General features: G+C 44.9%; 1 protein-coding gene across 3 annotated transcripts; it reads left to right on the top strand.

Annotated features, from left to right (window-relative positions):
• The first annotated feature begins 1,547 nt into the window (after nt 1-1,547).
• SUMF2 (sulfatase modifying factor 2) lies at nt 1,548-14,422 on the top strand. Of its 3 annotated transcripts, none has more exons than XM_081889489.1 (9): nt 1,548-1,724; nt 2,458-2,596; nt 4,019-4,133; nt 4,498-4,542; nt 9,245-9,395; nt 10,247-10,302; nt 11,866-11,950; nt 12,458-12,626; nt 13,535-14,422. In XM_081889489.1, the coding sequence occupies exons 1-9, from the start codon at nt 1,625-1,627 to the stop codon at nt 13,641-13,643; spliced, it is 969 nt and encodes a 322-aa protein (XP_081745615.1). In that variant the 5' UTR covers nt 1,548-1,624; the 3' UTR covers nt 13,644-14,422. The 3 variants fall into 3 exon arrangements, with proteins under 3 accessions (XP_081745615.1, XP_081745614.1, XP_081745616.1); XM_081889488.1 differs by having other exon boundaries at nt 2,455-2,596; XM_081889490.1 differs by lacking the exon at nt 1,548-1,724 and adding an exon at nt 1,894-1,933.
• The last annotated feature ends 41 nt before the right edge of the window (nt 14,423-14,463 follow it).

Here is a 14,463-nt window from a genome sequence, read left to right as displayed (position 1 = left end):
AGTGTTCCCTCAGCATTTTCTCTCCCTTCTTCGAATCCCTCCAGGCAACTGCTGCTGTGGCCCCTGGTCTCTGAGCTGCCCCCCTACCCCAAACCACAGTTTTAAAGGGTAGGCTATGGGGCACCGGGGATGAGTTTATGAAACTGAAGTAACAGGAACCTGAAAAAGATTGGGAGACACTGGTCTAAAGATTGCTTTTCCAGCAATCAGAACCTGTTTGGAAGCCCCCAAATGAAGATGTGAAAGCAGCAACCCACACCCCTTCTCTTTATCCTCAGCAACTGATTGCTCTAGACTGCATTTGCAGCTGGAGGTTCCATTTATGCAGCAACCCTAACATGGCCCAATAGACCTCTCCATCTTCCACATGTTTGCCCAATCTTCTTTTCAAGAGGCCTCAACCAGCGACCATGTGAATTAAAGCAGGAGTGGCCTTCCACGTGTTGATAAGATTTGGGGCTCCTCTGTGGCCATTTTCCATCCTTGGGAGGAACATCTGAAGGGCTGCAGGTGAGGCAGTCCTGCCCTAAATGAATGCCAGGATCCCTCCTTAAACATTCTCTACTCACATCCCCTTGGCCTTGTTTTTGTACTGGTATCCATGATCTGTCCAGCTTGCTCCTTGGGGCAGAGACCTTTAATTCTCGTGTCATTCCATAAGGCAGCGCTGGGCGGGTGGGTGTCACATGCAGCCTTTGCTACAGTGTTTTACTTTGAAGTAAGAAAGCAGAGGATAAAGAAAGACATGGTATTTTTTTATGAATATTACAACAGAAATTTTCAATTTCCAGCTTTCTAATAAGAAATTAGCTGCGATTCCTGCATTGGGAGGGGGTTAGAATAGATAGAACAGATAACCCTAGGGGGCCCTGTCCAGTTCTCCAATTATATGAATGCTTTGATATCTTGATGGCTGCCTTTTGATATAGCCCATCCATTTACCTGTTATTAATTTGGAAAGAGAGACCTGTTAAAAATAATTGTCACTAATAATTCAGGTTATTTATGTATGCAACAACTGGTCTGTGTTTTGTTAGCCCCAAAATGGAAAGTGAGCGAGGTCGCAACCAAAGAAGATTGACAACTTGAGATGACACAATATGTAGAACTTGCAGATTTAAGATATAGAATAAGAGAGCAAGAAGAACATTTAAATAAGTGTGGAAAACATTTATTGAATATATCGAAAATATACAGCTGAAAACGGTGGCAACAGAGTAGCTAAATATTTTTTGGCGGATGTAAAAGTGGAAAAATTATTTGAATGGTTATAGTAAAATATGCAGGGAAAATATGTAAAATCAACCATGGAAAGAGAAGAAGGGAAGTCACTGGATATTTTACAGTTCGTAAAATGTTTATTTGAAATTGTAAAACAAAGTTAATAAAAATTATTTTTTTAAAAAAATCCTTCCAAAACAGGGAAGAGGAGTCCCGCATTCAGCGCAGTTTTATTTTTTATTGGGGGGCGGGGGGAGAAAACGAAAAGAAAGCTTCCCACGTGCTCTTTCCTCGGCTGACCCCGGAAGCGATTCCTTGCCTTGCCCTCGGTTCCCTTTGCTGCCTTCAGCTGCAACTCAATTCTGGGCGCGGGAAGGAGCCGGTGGGCGCCTCTCCCGCTGCCATGACGTCCGGACCGGCGTCGGGGCGCCGCGGCGTCGGGGTGCTTTGGGCGGGCCTGATCTCCGCCTGGGCGCTGGCCGGGAGCAGCTCCCAGCAGCCCGGTGAGTCTCCCGCCCAACTTCCTCCTCCGGATCGCAGGCTGGAAAGTTTCTCCAGGCTGGTCTTCCTCCTCATCGGTAGACCCATGCCTGGCTTGCCCCGCGGGAGAAGTTGCATGAAACTAATTTCAGCCTTGCAGCGAATGAGTATTAGTATTAATATTATTATCGATGGTGCATCTGATGCATGAAACGGATTTCAGCCTTGCAAGGCAATTATTCGCATTACCTTTATTATTGCTGATGCATGAAACGGATTTCAGCCTTGCACAGAAATTATTCTTACTGAACCTTCAGCAATGGGGGCTGCTCAGACATGGCTTCATTAGGCTCGCTGAAGTTAATGAGCCTGGTTAGGTGCATTGAGTGTCCCTATCTTCAGGTGTACTGGCACAACGCAGGTGTGAGCACACGGACACTGATGCATCAAACTTATTTCAGATTTAGATACCCATCATCTTTCCCTTCCCTGTTTTCAACCACTGCAAATGGGCGCACTGGAACGATTCCCCCTGGTGCCCTAACATTTAATGGTGTCCTCTGTTGGTGGATGCTAATATAATTTAGGCATATTTTTTTCTGCAGAGACATCATTTCATATAATCGTAGCGTTGGAAGGGACCCAATGGGTCATCTAGTCCAACCCGCTGTAAAGGCAGAAATGTAGGAATCGTAACCACCATTTTTGTGTGTGCTGACTCTCTCTCCCTGTTGATTTACACCCTCATCTCAGCAGACGACAGTGTGGTGCGGCTGTCTGGTGGGGTGTTTCAAATCGGGGCAGGTTTCTTGGACAGTAAAAAAGGAGACGGAGCCTTCAGGATAGTCAAACCGTTTCTGGTGGACAAATATCCAGTCACCAACAAAGACTTCCGGTAAGGCATAAATCCCACGCTTGCTTGAGGCTGGCTGTGCTCCTGGGTCTGTGAGGATGTGGCATTGCAAAATTGCAAGGATTTCTGTCTCAATAGGACATATGAATAGGACTTCAGAGTGTTCAACATGTTCTGCATACAGTTTATTTTTAATTTAATTTATAAGAGTATTTCTAAGCTGCCAGCTCGTTCCCATGCCTGTTCTACACTGGCTGGCAGCAACAGGGTGATATTTCCAGCTCTGGCTGAAAACGTCAGGGATTTGAACACGAGACCGTCTGCACACCCTCTGCTGCTGAGCTACGAGGGCCCTTCCCTGAAGCAGCTGTCGAGAAAATTCAAATATTGGCTCTGTTGCACTATATAGTTTAACTGTCCAGTGGGAAGTGTTCAGATTAGGACCAGTGTAACTGATGGCAAAAAATGATGGTGCTTTCCTCTACATTTATAAAACTATGCATGAGGTTGAGAAAGCGGACAGAGAAAAGCTTTTCTCCCTCTTTCTCGTAACAATAGAACTCATGGGCATGCAGTGAAAGTGAATGTGAGAAGATTCAGGACACATAAAAGAAAGTCCTTCATGCAGTGAAGGGGGCAGGGAAATGTTCATCCTTCTATAAGAGTGATGTCACTGAAATGGTCCATGTTGACATCCAAGAAAAGGGAGTAAAAAGTGGCCATTAGCTGGAGCCCACAGATCAGCATAGAGCCTATATTTGGAAACTGCTTTGAGGCTTTTCAAGCAATGTATGAACTCTGTGAAATAAAAGAATTAAAATGCCACAGTTTACAACCTGACACACCAGATCCTTATTTCCATCCACCTGTCGCGACAAGTAAAAGAACGTCCTGCTTCATGCAATGCCTAGTTAAACTTTGGAACTCCCTCCCACTGGAGGCAATGATGGCCACCAACTTGGATGGCTTTTAAAGAGGATTAGATGAATTCATGGAGGAAGAAAGGGCTATCAGTGTCTACTAGCTGTGATGGCTGTAGTCTGTCTCCATGGTTGGAGGCAGTAATGCTTCTGAATGCCAGTTGCTGGAAGCCTCAGGAGGGGAGAGGGCTCCTGGGCTCAGGACATGCTTGCAGGTTTCCCATTAAGAGCATCTGGTTGGCCAGCGTGAGACCAGGTTGCTGCCTAGATGGGCCATAGACTTGGTCCAGCAGGTTCTTTTTATGATCCTGCTATTTCAGACCTCCCATCCAGTAGCCTCCCAGGATGTTTATGGTTGGGAACATAATAGGTAGAAAAAGAAAATGGGTCAAGAGAGGTGTTCAGATGTGCTGGATGAGAAAAGTTGGACTGTCAATCAAAGCTAGGCTTTGCCGGGGCTGATGGGAGCTGTCCTGGAGGGCACCAGGTTGGGGGAGGCTGATCTAGGGATTTGTGTCTAAGTTTCTGGTTTGAAAACCAACAGGGAGTTTGTGAGAGACCAGAAGTACAAAACAGAAGCGGAGCAATACGGGTGGAGCTTTGTCTTTGAGGATTTCGTCCCCGAAGAGCTGAAGAAGAAAGTGACACGGAAACTGGAGGTAGGGGACAGCCCTAGAGACGAAGGGTGTTCCTGGTGGGGCCTTAGGTCATGGGGGTAAATGTCCATCAGAAGCCTGTTCCTGCAAACAATATGTTTCCTCCCCCCGAAGATTCTGGATGTTGTCCCTCCAAAAACTGAGACTTGCCAAATCCTAAAGTTTCTGTGCCATGCTATATAAAAGGGTAGCTTGATGCTACCTGCCCATGGTTTGCCCTGCTCTCAAGCCATTGGCCAAGCTTCTGTGATGTCACTAGTAATACCTTTTTCCTAAAACGGGGACATAATTATTGTAAGGGGGGAGGTGGTTTGTATTAGCACTGGTGAGATTTTTGCTTTGAACACACTTTTCTTCCTCCTTTTAGTCTGCCCCGTGGTGGCTTCCTATTGAGAAAGCATTTTGGAGACAGGTGAGTCTTATGTAGGGGCAGGGGAATGTTCATCCTTCTATAAGAGTGATGTCACTGAAATGGTCCATGTTGACATCCAAGGAAAGGGAGTAAAAAGTGGCCATTAGCTGGAGCCCACAGATCATCATAGAGCCTATTTTTGGAAACCGCTTTGAGGCTTTTCAAGCGATGTATGAACTCTGTGAAATAAAAAAATTAAAATGCCACAGTTCACAACCTGACACACCAGATCCTTATTTCCATCCACCTGTCGCGACAAGTAAAAGAATGTCCTGCTTCATGCAATGCCTAGTTAAACTTTGGAACTCCCTCCCACTGGAGGCAATGATGGCCACCCACTTGGATGGCTTTAAAAGAGGGTTAGGCAAATTCATGGAGGAAGAGAGGGCTATTGATGGCTGCTAGCCAGGATGGCTACACTTTGCCTCCACGGTCGGAGGCAGTGATGCTTCTGAATATCAGCTGCTTGAAGCCACAGTGGGGGGCGTGTGCTCTTGTGCTCAGCTCCTGCTTGCAAGTTTCCTAGAAGAGGCCATCCGTAGAACAGGATGCTGCACTAGATGAGCCATGACGATGTCAGATGATTGACACTTGTCAAAGTTCAAGGGAGGTTGCTTTAACTTGCATCCATCTGTCAGTGCCAATTAGCTGGTTGTCAGTTACAGGGAGCCCCTCTGAAGTCTCTGCAGAGGGGAAATTGCTCCCCAAAACAGAACTTTATTTCCAGAGGAATCAGTTTGTCTTCAAAGCGCTGGAGGAAGCTCTTTCAATGCAAGCCACTGCCTCCTCCTTCCTTGGCTACACTAGGAGGCTAGTTTGGTGTTTGCCCCAGAGAGAATGAGCAACAGGATGGAGAGTGAGAAACCCCTTGGGAAGGGAAGGAACATTTTTCTCTGAAGCCCAACTGACTTGGACAAGAATCGACCAGATATGGATAACTAGAGGTCTGGCACCTAAGATCAGAAAGGTGGAAATCTGTCCAAAGACATGCTCCGACCATAACGCACTGAGAATGGACATGACATTGATTCCAACCGGTTCCTTCAGATGGAAGATGAATGATGGCCTGTTTAGAGATCAGGAGATTACTAAGAAGGCCCAAAAAGCTCTAAAGGATTATTTTGAGATCAATATGAACACCATAGTGGAAAAAAGAACTATCTGGGACGCAAGTAAGGCCGTGATGAGGGGGTTCCTGATACAACAGAACACGGTAAAGAAAAGGAAACAAAACGAAAGGAAAGATAAAATTTTGGAAAAAATCAAGGAGTTGGAGAAGAAGTTAAGACTTAATCCGAAGTCTCAGCCGATTCTGAGAGAAATCAAACTTTACCAAGCACAATATTGCAAACTGATAAATCAGGAAATAGAATGGAAAATCAAACTAATGAAACAAAAAACTTTTGAGTCGGCTAATAAATGTGGAAAACTGCTAGCTTGGCAGTTGAAGAGGAGACAAAAGTTAAACACAGTGACAAACTTAGAGATTGAAGGAAGATGTATCCAGAACCCCGGAGAGATTAGAAAGTGTTTCCAGAGATATTTCAAAAAATTATACACTCAAGGGCCACAAGATGAAGCAGCGATTAAACAATTTTTAAAGACAAATGGACTGGCAAAGTTGTCAGAAGAAAATAGATCAATTCTGAATGGCAAAATAACACGACAAGAGATTGAGCAGGCCATCCAAAACATGAAACAGGGCAAATCACCAGGACCAGACGGGCTGACCTCCAAGTACTATAAGACATTGAAAGACTATTTGATACAACCACTGATGGAGGTCAGCAATGAAATTTTAGAGGGGAAGAAGGCGCCAGAATCGTGGAAAGAAGCTTTCATCACATTGATACCAAAATCGGAAACTGAAAAGACACAGCTTAAGAACTACCGTCCCATCTCCCTTTTAAATGTGGATTACAAAATATTTGCAGACGTTTTGGCAAGTAGATTCAAGAGGGTTTTAAACAAAGTAATCCATAAAGACCAGGCAGGCTTTCTCCCAGGTAGACATATGTCTGCTAATACAAGGAACATTATAGATATATTAGAGCTTTTACAAACAGACATAAATACTAAAGCTGTTTTAATTTTTATAGATGCGGAGAAGGCCTTTGACAATATATCCTGGAAGTTTATGAAAGGGAATTTAAAAGAAATGGGAGTGGGCCGGGGGTTTGAGAATGGGATTGATGCAATATATTCAGAACAAAAGGCTAAACTGATAGTTAACAATGTGGTTACAGAAGAGTTTAAAATTGAAAAAGGAACACGACAAGGCTGTCCGATTTCCCCGTTATTATTTATTTCGGTCCTGGAGGTGCTCTTGAACACGATTAGAGGGGACAGGTTGGTGGAAGGGATACAGGTCGGAGCGAAACAATACAAACTTAAAGCGTTTGCAGATGACTTAGTTCTGACATTACAGGAGCCAGAATCTAGTACGAAAAGAGTACTACAACTAATCCAAGATTTTGGTCGGGTGGCGGGATTTAAACTAAATAAGCAAAAAACCAAGGTGTTGGGAAAAAACTTGACAGATATTGAGTCGGAACGGTTTCAGAGAGAGACAGAGTTAACTGTGGTTAAGAAAGTTAAATACCTAGGGGTAAACATAACAGCAAAGAATTTGAGTCTGTTTAAAGATAATTATGAAAAATGTTGGTCTGAAATTAAGAGAGACTTGGATAGCTGGTCAAAATTGAAACTTTCATTGTTAGGTCGAATAGCTGTTATTAAGATGAATGTATTGCCAAAAATGTTATTTTTGTTTCAGACATTGCAGATTGTAGATAAAACGGAGTGCTTCCGGAAGTGGCAGAAAGATATCTCCAAATTTGTCTGGCAGGGCAAAAAGCCCAGAATTAAGTTTAAGATATTAACGGACGCAAAAGAAAGAGGGGGCTTTGCCCTGCCAGACTTAAAGTTGTACTATGAAGCCGCAGCTTTCTGCTGGCTAAAAGACTGGCTACTTCTGGAGGACACGGATGTGCTGGATTTGGAAGGTTTTAACAATGCATTTGGATGGCATGCATATTTATGGTACGACAAGGTTAAGATCAACAAGGTCTTTAAGAACCATATTGTCAGAAAAGCAATATTTAATGTCTGGACAAGATACAAAGACTTATTAGAAAACAAAACACCGAGGTGGCTGTCACCTTTGGAGGCTAAGGCCCGAAAAAGACCCAATATGGAGGCCAATTGGCCAAAATATTGGGAAATACTAGAAAGGGATGGAGACAATTGGAAACTGCAGAGTTTAGAGAAAATGAAAGATAAAGTGCGAGACTGGTTACACTATGCTCAGATTAAGGAAGTGTTTAAGATTGATAAAAAGTTAGGATTCCAGGTGGAGAAATCGAAACTGGAAACAGAACTGCTAGAACCTAAGACCAAGGTACTTTCAAAAATGTATAACTTGCTGCTGAAATGGAACACACAAGACGAATTGGTTAAATCGGCTATGATAAAGTGGGCCCAGGATATTGGGCACAACATTATGTTTGAGGACTGGGAAAGGTTATGGACCACCGGGCTGAACTTCACAGCATGTAATGCTCTGAAGGAAAATGTAATGAAAATGATATATAGATGGTACATGACCCCAGTGAAATTGGCTAAAATATACCATTCGTCTGATAACAAATGTTGGAAATGTAAGGAAAATGAAGGAACATTCTTTCACCTCTGGTGGACCTGCCCTAAAGTGAAGGCCTTTTGGGAAATGATATACAATGAGTTAAAAAAGGTATTTAAGTATACCTTCACCAAGAAACCAGAGGCCTTCCTTCTGGGCATGGTCGGCCAGAACGTGTTAAAGAAGGACAGAACATTTTTTATGTACGCTACAATGGCGGCAAGGATACTTATTGCTAAGAGCTGGAAAACCCAAGATCTACCCACACTGGAAGAATGGCAGATGCAGCTGATGGACTATATGCAACTGGCTGAGATGACTGGCAGAATCCGCGACCTGGGAGAGGAGAGGGTTGAAGAAGACTGGAAGAAATTTAAGATCTATTTACAAAAGTACTGTAATTTGGTTGAATCCTAACAAGGAAGCCAGAGCAGAAATAACTGTCTACCATTAAATTATAATTTTTTATTTGAGTTTAACCTAAATATTGCACTTAAGAGCATAAACAAGATGATAATTTGCTTGGAAAAATTCGTTTTTAATGATGAAAGTGGAAGCGGGAGACGTGAGGGAGTCCACAATAGAATGAAAGGATGTTATGAAACCTATTCTGTTTGTTAAATATGTATTTGTAAAAAATCTTAATAAAAATTTTTATAAAAAAAAGAGAATGAGCAACAGGCTCGCCCCTCTACCACCCAGTTCAGAGCTATGGTTCAGACTTTTTCAGGGCCCCTTGGTCCCATAAATTCCTCCCCAGTGCCCCCTACCCTATAAAAAGCATTGTGCAGAATAGCGATTTGCATGACCCGCTAAAGAAGATCATAACATGGTGACATTCAAAACAATTACAATTAATTGCACATTTACTCAAAAATCCTGGTAAGACTATTTACGGTAGTTTAATTAACTCAACAAAACTGATGCACTTGATCCAGGGATACCAACTTCTCTGATAGTCAGCAGTGGCCGCCATCTTGGGTCTGCACTGGTGCTCTGTGTCATTGTTGTTTATTGATACTGTGGGCTGGTTCAAGGCCTACTCAGAGTAACCCCAATCAGCCCGCAGGTCCCGGATCTGGCATCAAGGAGAGGCTGGACTTCCCGGTGCTGCACGTGAGCTGGAACGATGCCCAGGCCTTCTGCGCGTGGAGAGGGAAGAGGCTGCCGACCGAGGAGGAGTGGGAGTTTGCTGCCAGGGGGGGCCTGGAGAGTACGTAAGCGAAGGGCCTGGGGTCACGGTGGTGGCAGCTTCATCTGGTCAGCGTATCCAGACCAGGGGAGAGCAGGCTAGTTTTTTTTTGGGGGGGGGGAACCTCATCCAAAGAGACCAGCCTCTGAGGACAAAGCTGGCTCTGAACGGCCTCAGACAAATTGTCAGGGCACGGGGAGGAGACAAAAACGAGGTTTAGAAGTATTTCGTTATTGCTGGCAGCTGTTTTTGTGCCCTGGATTCCTATAAAGTGGGGCAGGGGCTATTTTTTCTCCCCTTTCCTCTCTCTCTCTGCTACCTCCTTTTCTTTCTCTCCCCTCTCTCTGTGCCACCCCCTTTACCCTCACTTTCCGCCCATTCCATCCATGTGAAATTTAGGCCTTCTAGGACCACATAGGCAGTACAAATGGCAGCAGATTTATGAGGGGTTCTCTGGTTAAAGTGGGGAGTGTGGCATAAGGAGGACTCCCCCCCCATACACTCTAAGGCTACATGCACAACAGGATTCAGGGATCGGGGAGTCAATTTAAGTTTAGCCCAAAGGCATCAAAACCGTTCTGACCATCTCTCTCTCTCTCTCTCTCTCTCTCTCTCTCTCTCTCTCTCTCCAGGCATAAGGGGGGGGGGGTAAGATTTCCGGCTGAGCTGCTGCTTTTCCCCTTCTGCATCATCATCAGTCATTTTAATTTAACATTTTTAGGATAGGATTAAAATCACCCTTTCCTGCTTGCCTGGTTTGCTAAGAGAACGTGGTGTTTGTGTGTGTAAACATGTTGGACTTAAAAAATAACCTTTTCTAAAAAATAAAAATAAAAATGACCTTTTCTTTTTCCCTCCCTATCTTTTGCCAGACAGGTTGTATCCTTGGGGGAACAAATTCCTCACCAACCGTACAAACCTCTGGCAGGTAGGAAAACTGGAGAGCAGGGCTTTGGGAACCTTGGTTCTAGCCTTTTCCCAACCTGGTACCCCTGGCTGATGAGAGTTGTAGTTGGAAACACCTGGCATACAGCCTACTAGTCTTCCGTTTGTGTTTTGTCATGACTCCTATTTATTTATTACATTTATATCCTGCCTTTCCTCTTAAGGCGCTCTAGGTGGCTTATCTGGTTCTCTCCCTGTTTGTTCCTCACAACAGCCCTGTGAGTTAAATTAAGCTGAGAGGCAGAATGGTTGCCCAGCAAGGGTCATGGCTAAACATGGAGGGTGCGGATTTGAACCCTGGTCTCTCTGAGGCCCTAGTCTGACACTCTAACCACTATGCCACAGCTGGCTGTCACAGACTGGCCCCTTCTGCAGGAGACTCTGTGACTGCAGTATCTCCCCAGCCTCTGGGGAGTCTTAGGAAAGCAACGAAGCAACACTCAAACTTTGAAACTCCCTGCCTCTTGACATCAGGCAGGCGCCTTCACTGGACTCTTTCTGGTGTCTGCTAAAAAACATTTCTGTTTCGACAAGCTCGCCTAGATGTTTAGAAAGCTAATGAAAATTTTAATTCTGTTTTTAGTCTATTGTTATTTCAGCTTTTCGAAAGCCTGAAATGATTGCAGTTATTCTTGCTTATCAATAGCATTACTGTTTTATCATTTTTGTAATCCCCTTTGAGGTGTTTTTTTCTATATGAAATAAAATAAAAAGCTTGTATCCCACATGCCTTTAACTCTGTGGCGTGACCACACTTGGAATCTTCTGTGCACTTTTGGCAGCTGCATCTCAGAAAGCCACCTGACCATTTCCTGCTTAGTCTGAACCTCTGATCCTTCTGCTTTTATTATCAATAAACAAAATAAGCCAAAAACAAGGAGCATAAAGAAAGACCATTACAGCACGTTGAAAGCAGCATACGGTTGGACATTATCATTGAACTTGTTGTTACAAACGCTACGAAAAGTACAAACGAACCTGGTTTATATGCATTATTTTGCAATAAGTCAATTAATCATAGTTACTGTAAATAATTTTTTCTCGATCCATTTGGATATGCAGGCAACCCCCTATCTGTTCCAGGTCATCTCGCACAATGACGGAGCAGGCATAAGCCCCTGTTCTGGCCACTTCCCAGTCACTGTGTTGCATGCGTGGCTGCACATCAATTGGATGTGCTTAAATCAGTCATTGCCACCCACCAATTACTAGCTGTTATAATCTCAGCAGCAGCTATAACATTGAAACACTATTTTTTTATCATTTCCTGCAATAACAGGATAACCAAGCAGAAATATTTTAGGTTCCCAGGGTATATGGTATCCTAACATATCAGAGACATTAGCCTGAAAGGATTACCAGATTTCTGCAGCTTCTTAACGGACACAATCCTGAGTGTTTTTTCAAGGCTACTTCTCATGTTTTGCTGCTCTTAGTTACAACTGAATCAGCTTATGCCCGAGGTGTCCTTTGGGGCTTGTGACTCCAGCTGTGCAACACACACACACAAATATTGAGTGGATGCTCCTTCCCTTTTTCTCCACAGGGTGATTTTCCTGCTGTTGACACAGCCGAAGACGGCTACCATGGGGTCTCCCCAGTAGCTGCATTTCCTCCTCAGAACAACTACGGTAAGGAAAGTGTATTTATTGCATTGATATCCCCACAACTACCCTGCAAAGGCTGAGAGGTAGAGACTAGCCCAGTTATCTTCATGATGGGCAAGGGGGGATTTGAACCCTGGTCTAAATCCTAGTCTTGACACTCTAACTACTATGCCACACTGGCAACTCCTCCTCCTAGACTCCACAAAACTTCCTGGGATCGCTCAGTCACTGGAGCGTGAGGTTCTTAAGGTCAGGATTGTGGGTTCCAGCCCCACGTTGGGCAAAAGATTCTTGCATTGCAGGGGCTGTTGGACGAAATGGCCTTCCAACTCTATGTTTTTGTGATTCCATACTCTGTTACCAGGACTTGGTTCGAATCTTCCTTTAGCCGTCCCACCCACCTGAAAAGCCCTGGCCAATGAGCTACAGTAGTTTTGGTTCCTGAACATGTGTAGAGTGCATTTTCCTCCCCAATGAGCTTCTAGGAGGTCAGCAAGTAGCCTAACCAACTGCTGTTGCTCTGTATCCCAGGGTTATATGACCTGTTAGGAAATACCTGGGAATGGACAGACTCAGAGTATAGTCCAGAGGGGCCTACCGGGGTCCGCCACTCTGCTCAGGGGATGCGTGTTCTGCGGGGAGCCTCTTGGATTGACACGGTGGACGGATCAGCCAATCACAAGGCTCAGCTGACGACAAGGTAGGTTGGCCCTTGGGCTCCTCATTAGCATCGCCCCACCCACCTGCTCCACCCACTAATATTTAGCACTCATTTTGAAAACTGAACGCCTCAGCTGTCCAAAACGGACTCCCGTTTTCTGAATCTGACAGTCGTAACTGAGGTTTCACAATTTAAATCTCTGAAATTTTGGTTTTGTGGGAATGGCTTTTAAAAAACACACACAGGCGATATTTCTCACACTCACTTGACAGTACAGTGGTACCTCAGGTTAAGTACTTAATTTGTTCCGGAGGTCCATTCTTAAGCTGAAACTGTTCTTAACCTGAAGCATCACTTTAGCTAATGGGGCCTCCCACTGCCGCTGCACCACCGGAGCACGATTTCTGTTCTCATCCTGAAGCAAAGCTCTTAACCTGAGGTAATATTTCTGGGTTAGCAGAGTCTGTAACCTGAAGCGTATGTAACCTGAAGCGTATGTAACCTGAGGTACCACTGTAGTCCATATTGCAGTCAGTGGGGCTTACATCTGAGTAAAATAGCACTGATTCTAACAGGGATGAAGAACTTCGGGGTTGCAACACTGGAGCGCTGCTGCCAGTCAATGTAGATGGTACTGAACTAGATGGACCTGATGGTTTGATTCTGTCGACGGCAGCTTCTTACATTCCTCTGAATTTGTCTGATCCTCTTGTAGAGCCCTTGATTTAGATTCATGAGGACGAGGGACCTTCAAAGGGAGGGCTGTGAGCTCAGGGCAGCTGCCTGGCATGCAGAAAATCCCAGCAGCCTCTCAAGTAGCGCTGAGAAAAGACTCCCTGGAGAGCCATTTCTGCCAGTCAGTGCCAACAATACTGAGGTGGGCTGGTGGGCTGACTCAGTATGAAACAGCTTCTTGGGAACTAACCTTTCCCCCTTTCGCTCCTTAGGATGGGGAACACTCCAGACTCGGCCTCGGACAACCTGAGTTTCCGGTGTGCTGCCAGCCTTGCCGAGCAGCCGCCCCCGGCAACTGGGAGCGAAAAAGCAGAGCTCTGAAGGTGCTTCCTCCCAAAAGGACACAGACCTTTTCTTCCGTGGAGAGACCGGTTCCCCGCTTTGGTTCTGAGGAGGAGCCTCTTGTAAAAGGAGGTTTAGGAAGGGCTGAATTGATGATGCTGCAAGTTTGAGGCAAAGGTGTCTTCCCCAACCTGGTATCTTTCATATGTGGTCAGACCCTCAGGGTCAACCCTTGGCAATGCAGGAATTACAGCTCTATATCAGAATCATAGAGTTGGAAAGGACTCTGAGGATCATCTAGTCCAACCCCCTGCAATGTAGGAATATGCAGTTGTCCCATACGGGGATTGAACCTACAACCTTGCTGTAACCAACGGAAGGCCACCCAACCTTTTTATAAAAACCTCCCGCCAAGGAGAGTCCACCACCTTCCGAGAGAGCCTGTTCCTCTGTCCAACTGTTCTTCCTGTCAGAAGTTTCTTTGTAATGTTTAGTTGGAATCTCCTTTCCTGAATCCATTGTTTCAGTCTGACCCTCTGGAGCAGCAGGAAATAACCTTGCTCCATCTTCCACGTGGCAGCCCTTCAGAAATTGGAAGAGGGGTCTTGTTTCACCTCTCCAGGCTCAACATGCCCAACACCCTCAGCTGCTCCCTGTAAAAGGCTTGGCTTCCAGACCCTTCATCGTCTGGGTCACCCTTCCCTGCAAATGTTCCAGAGAGGTTGATGGGAGTTCGAGTCCAGTCACGTCCAGAGGGTACCAGATTGTGGGAGGCTGAGCTGCAGAACACTGCAGAATAAACGGATTATAACTTGGAAGCGCACAGAGGCGCCTGTTTGATCATAGCATTCTAGAGTTG

Source organism: Podarcis melisellensis, assembly GCF_964234715.1.
Source record: "Podarcis melisellensis genome assembly, chromosome: 15".
Lineage (NCBI taxonomy): Eukaryota > Metazoa > Chordata > Lepidosauria > Squamata > Lacertidae > Podarcis > Podarcis melisellensis.
Note: the sequence above shows the minus strand (reverse complement) of the source record. Positions and strands in the feature narration are given on the sequence as shown.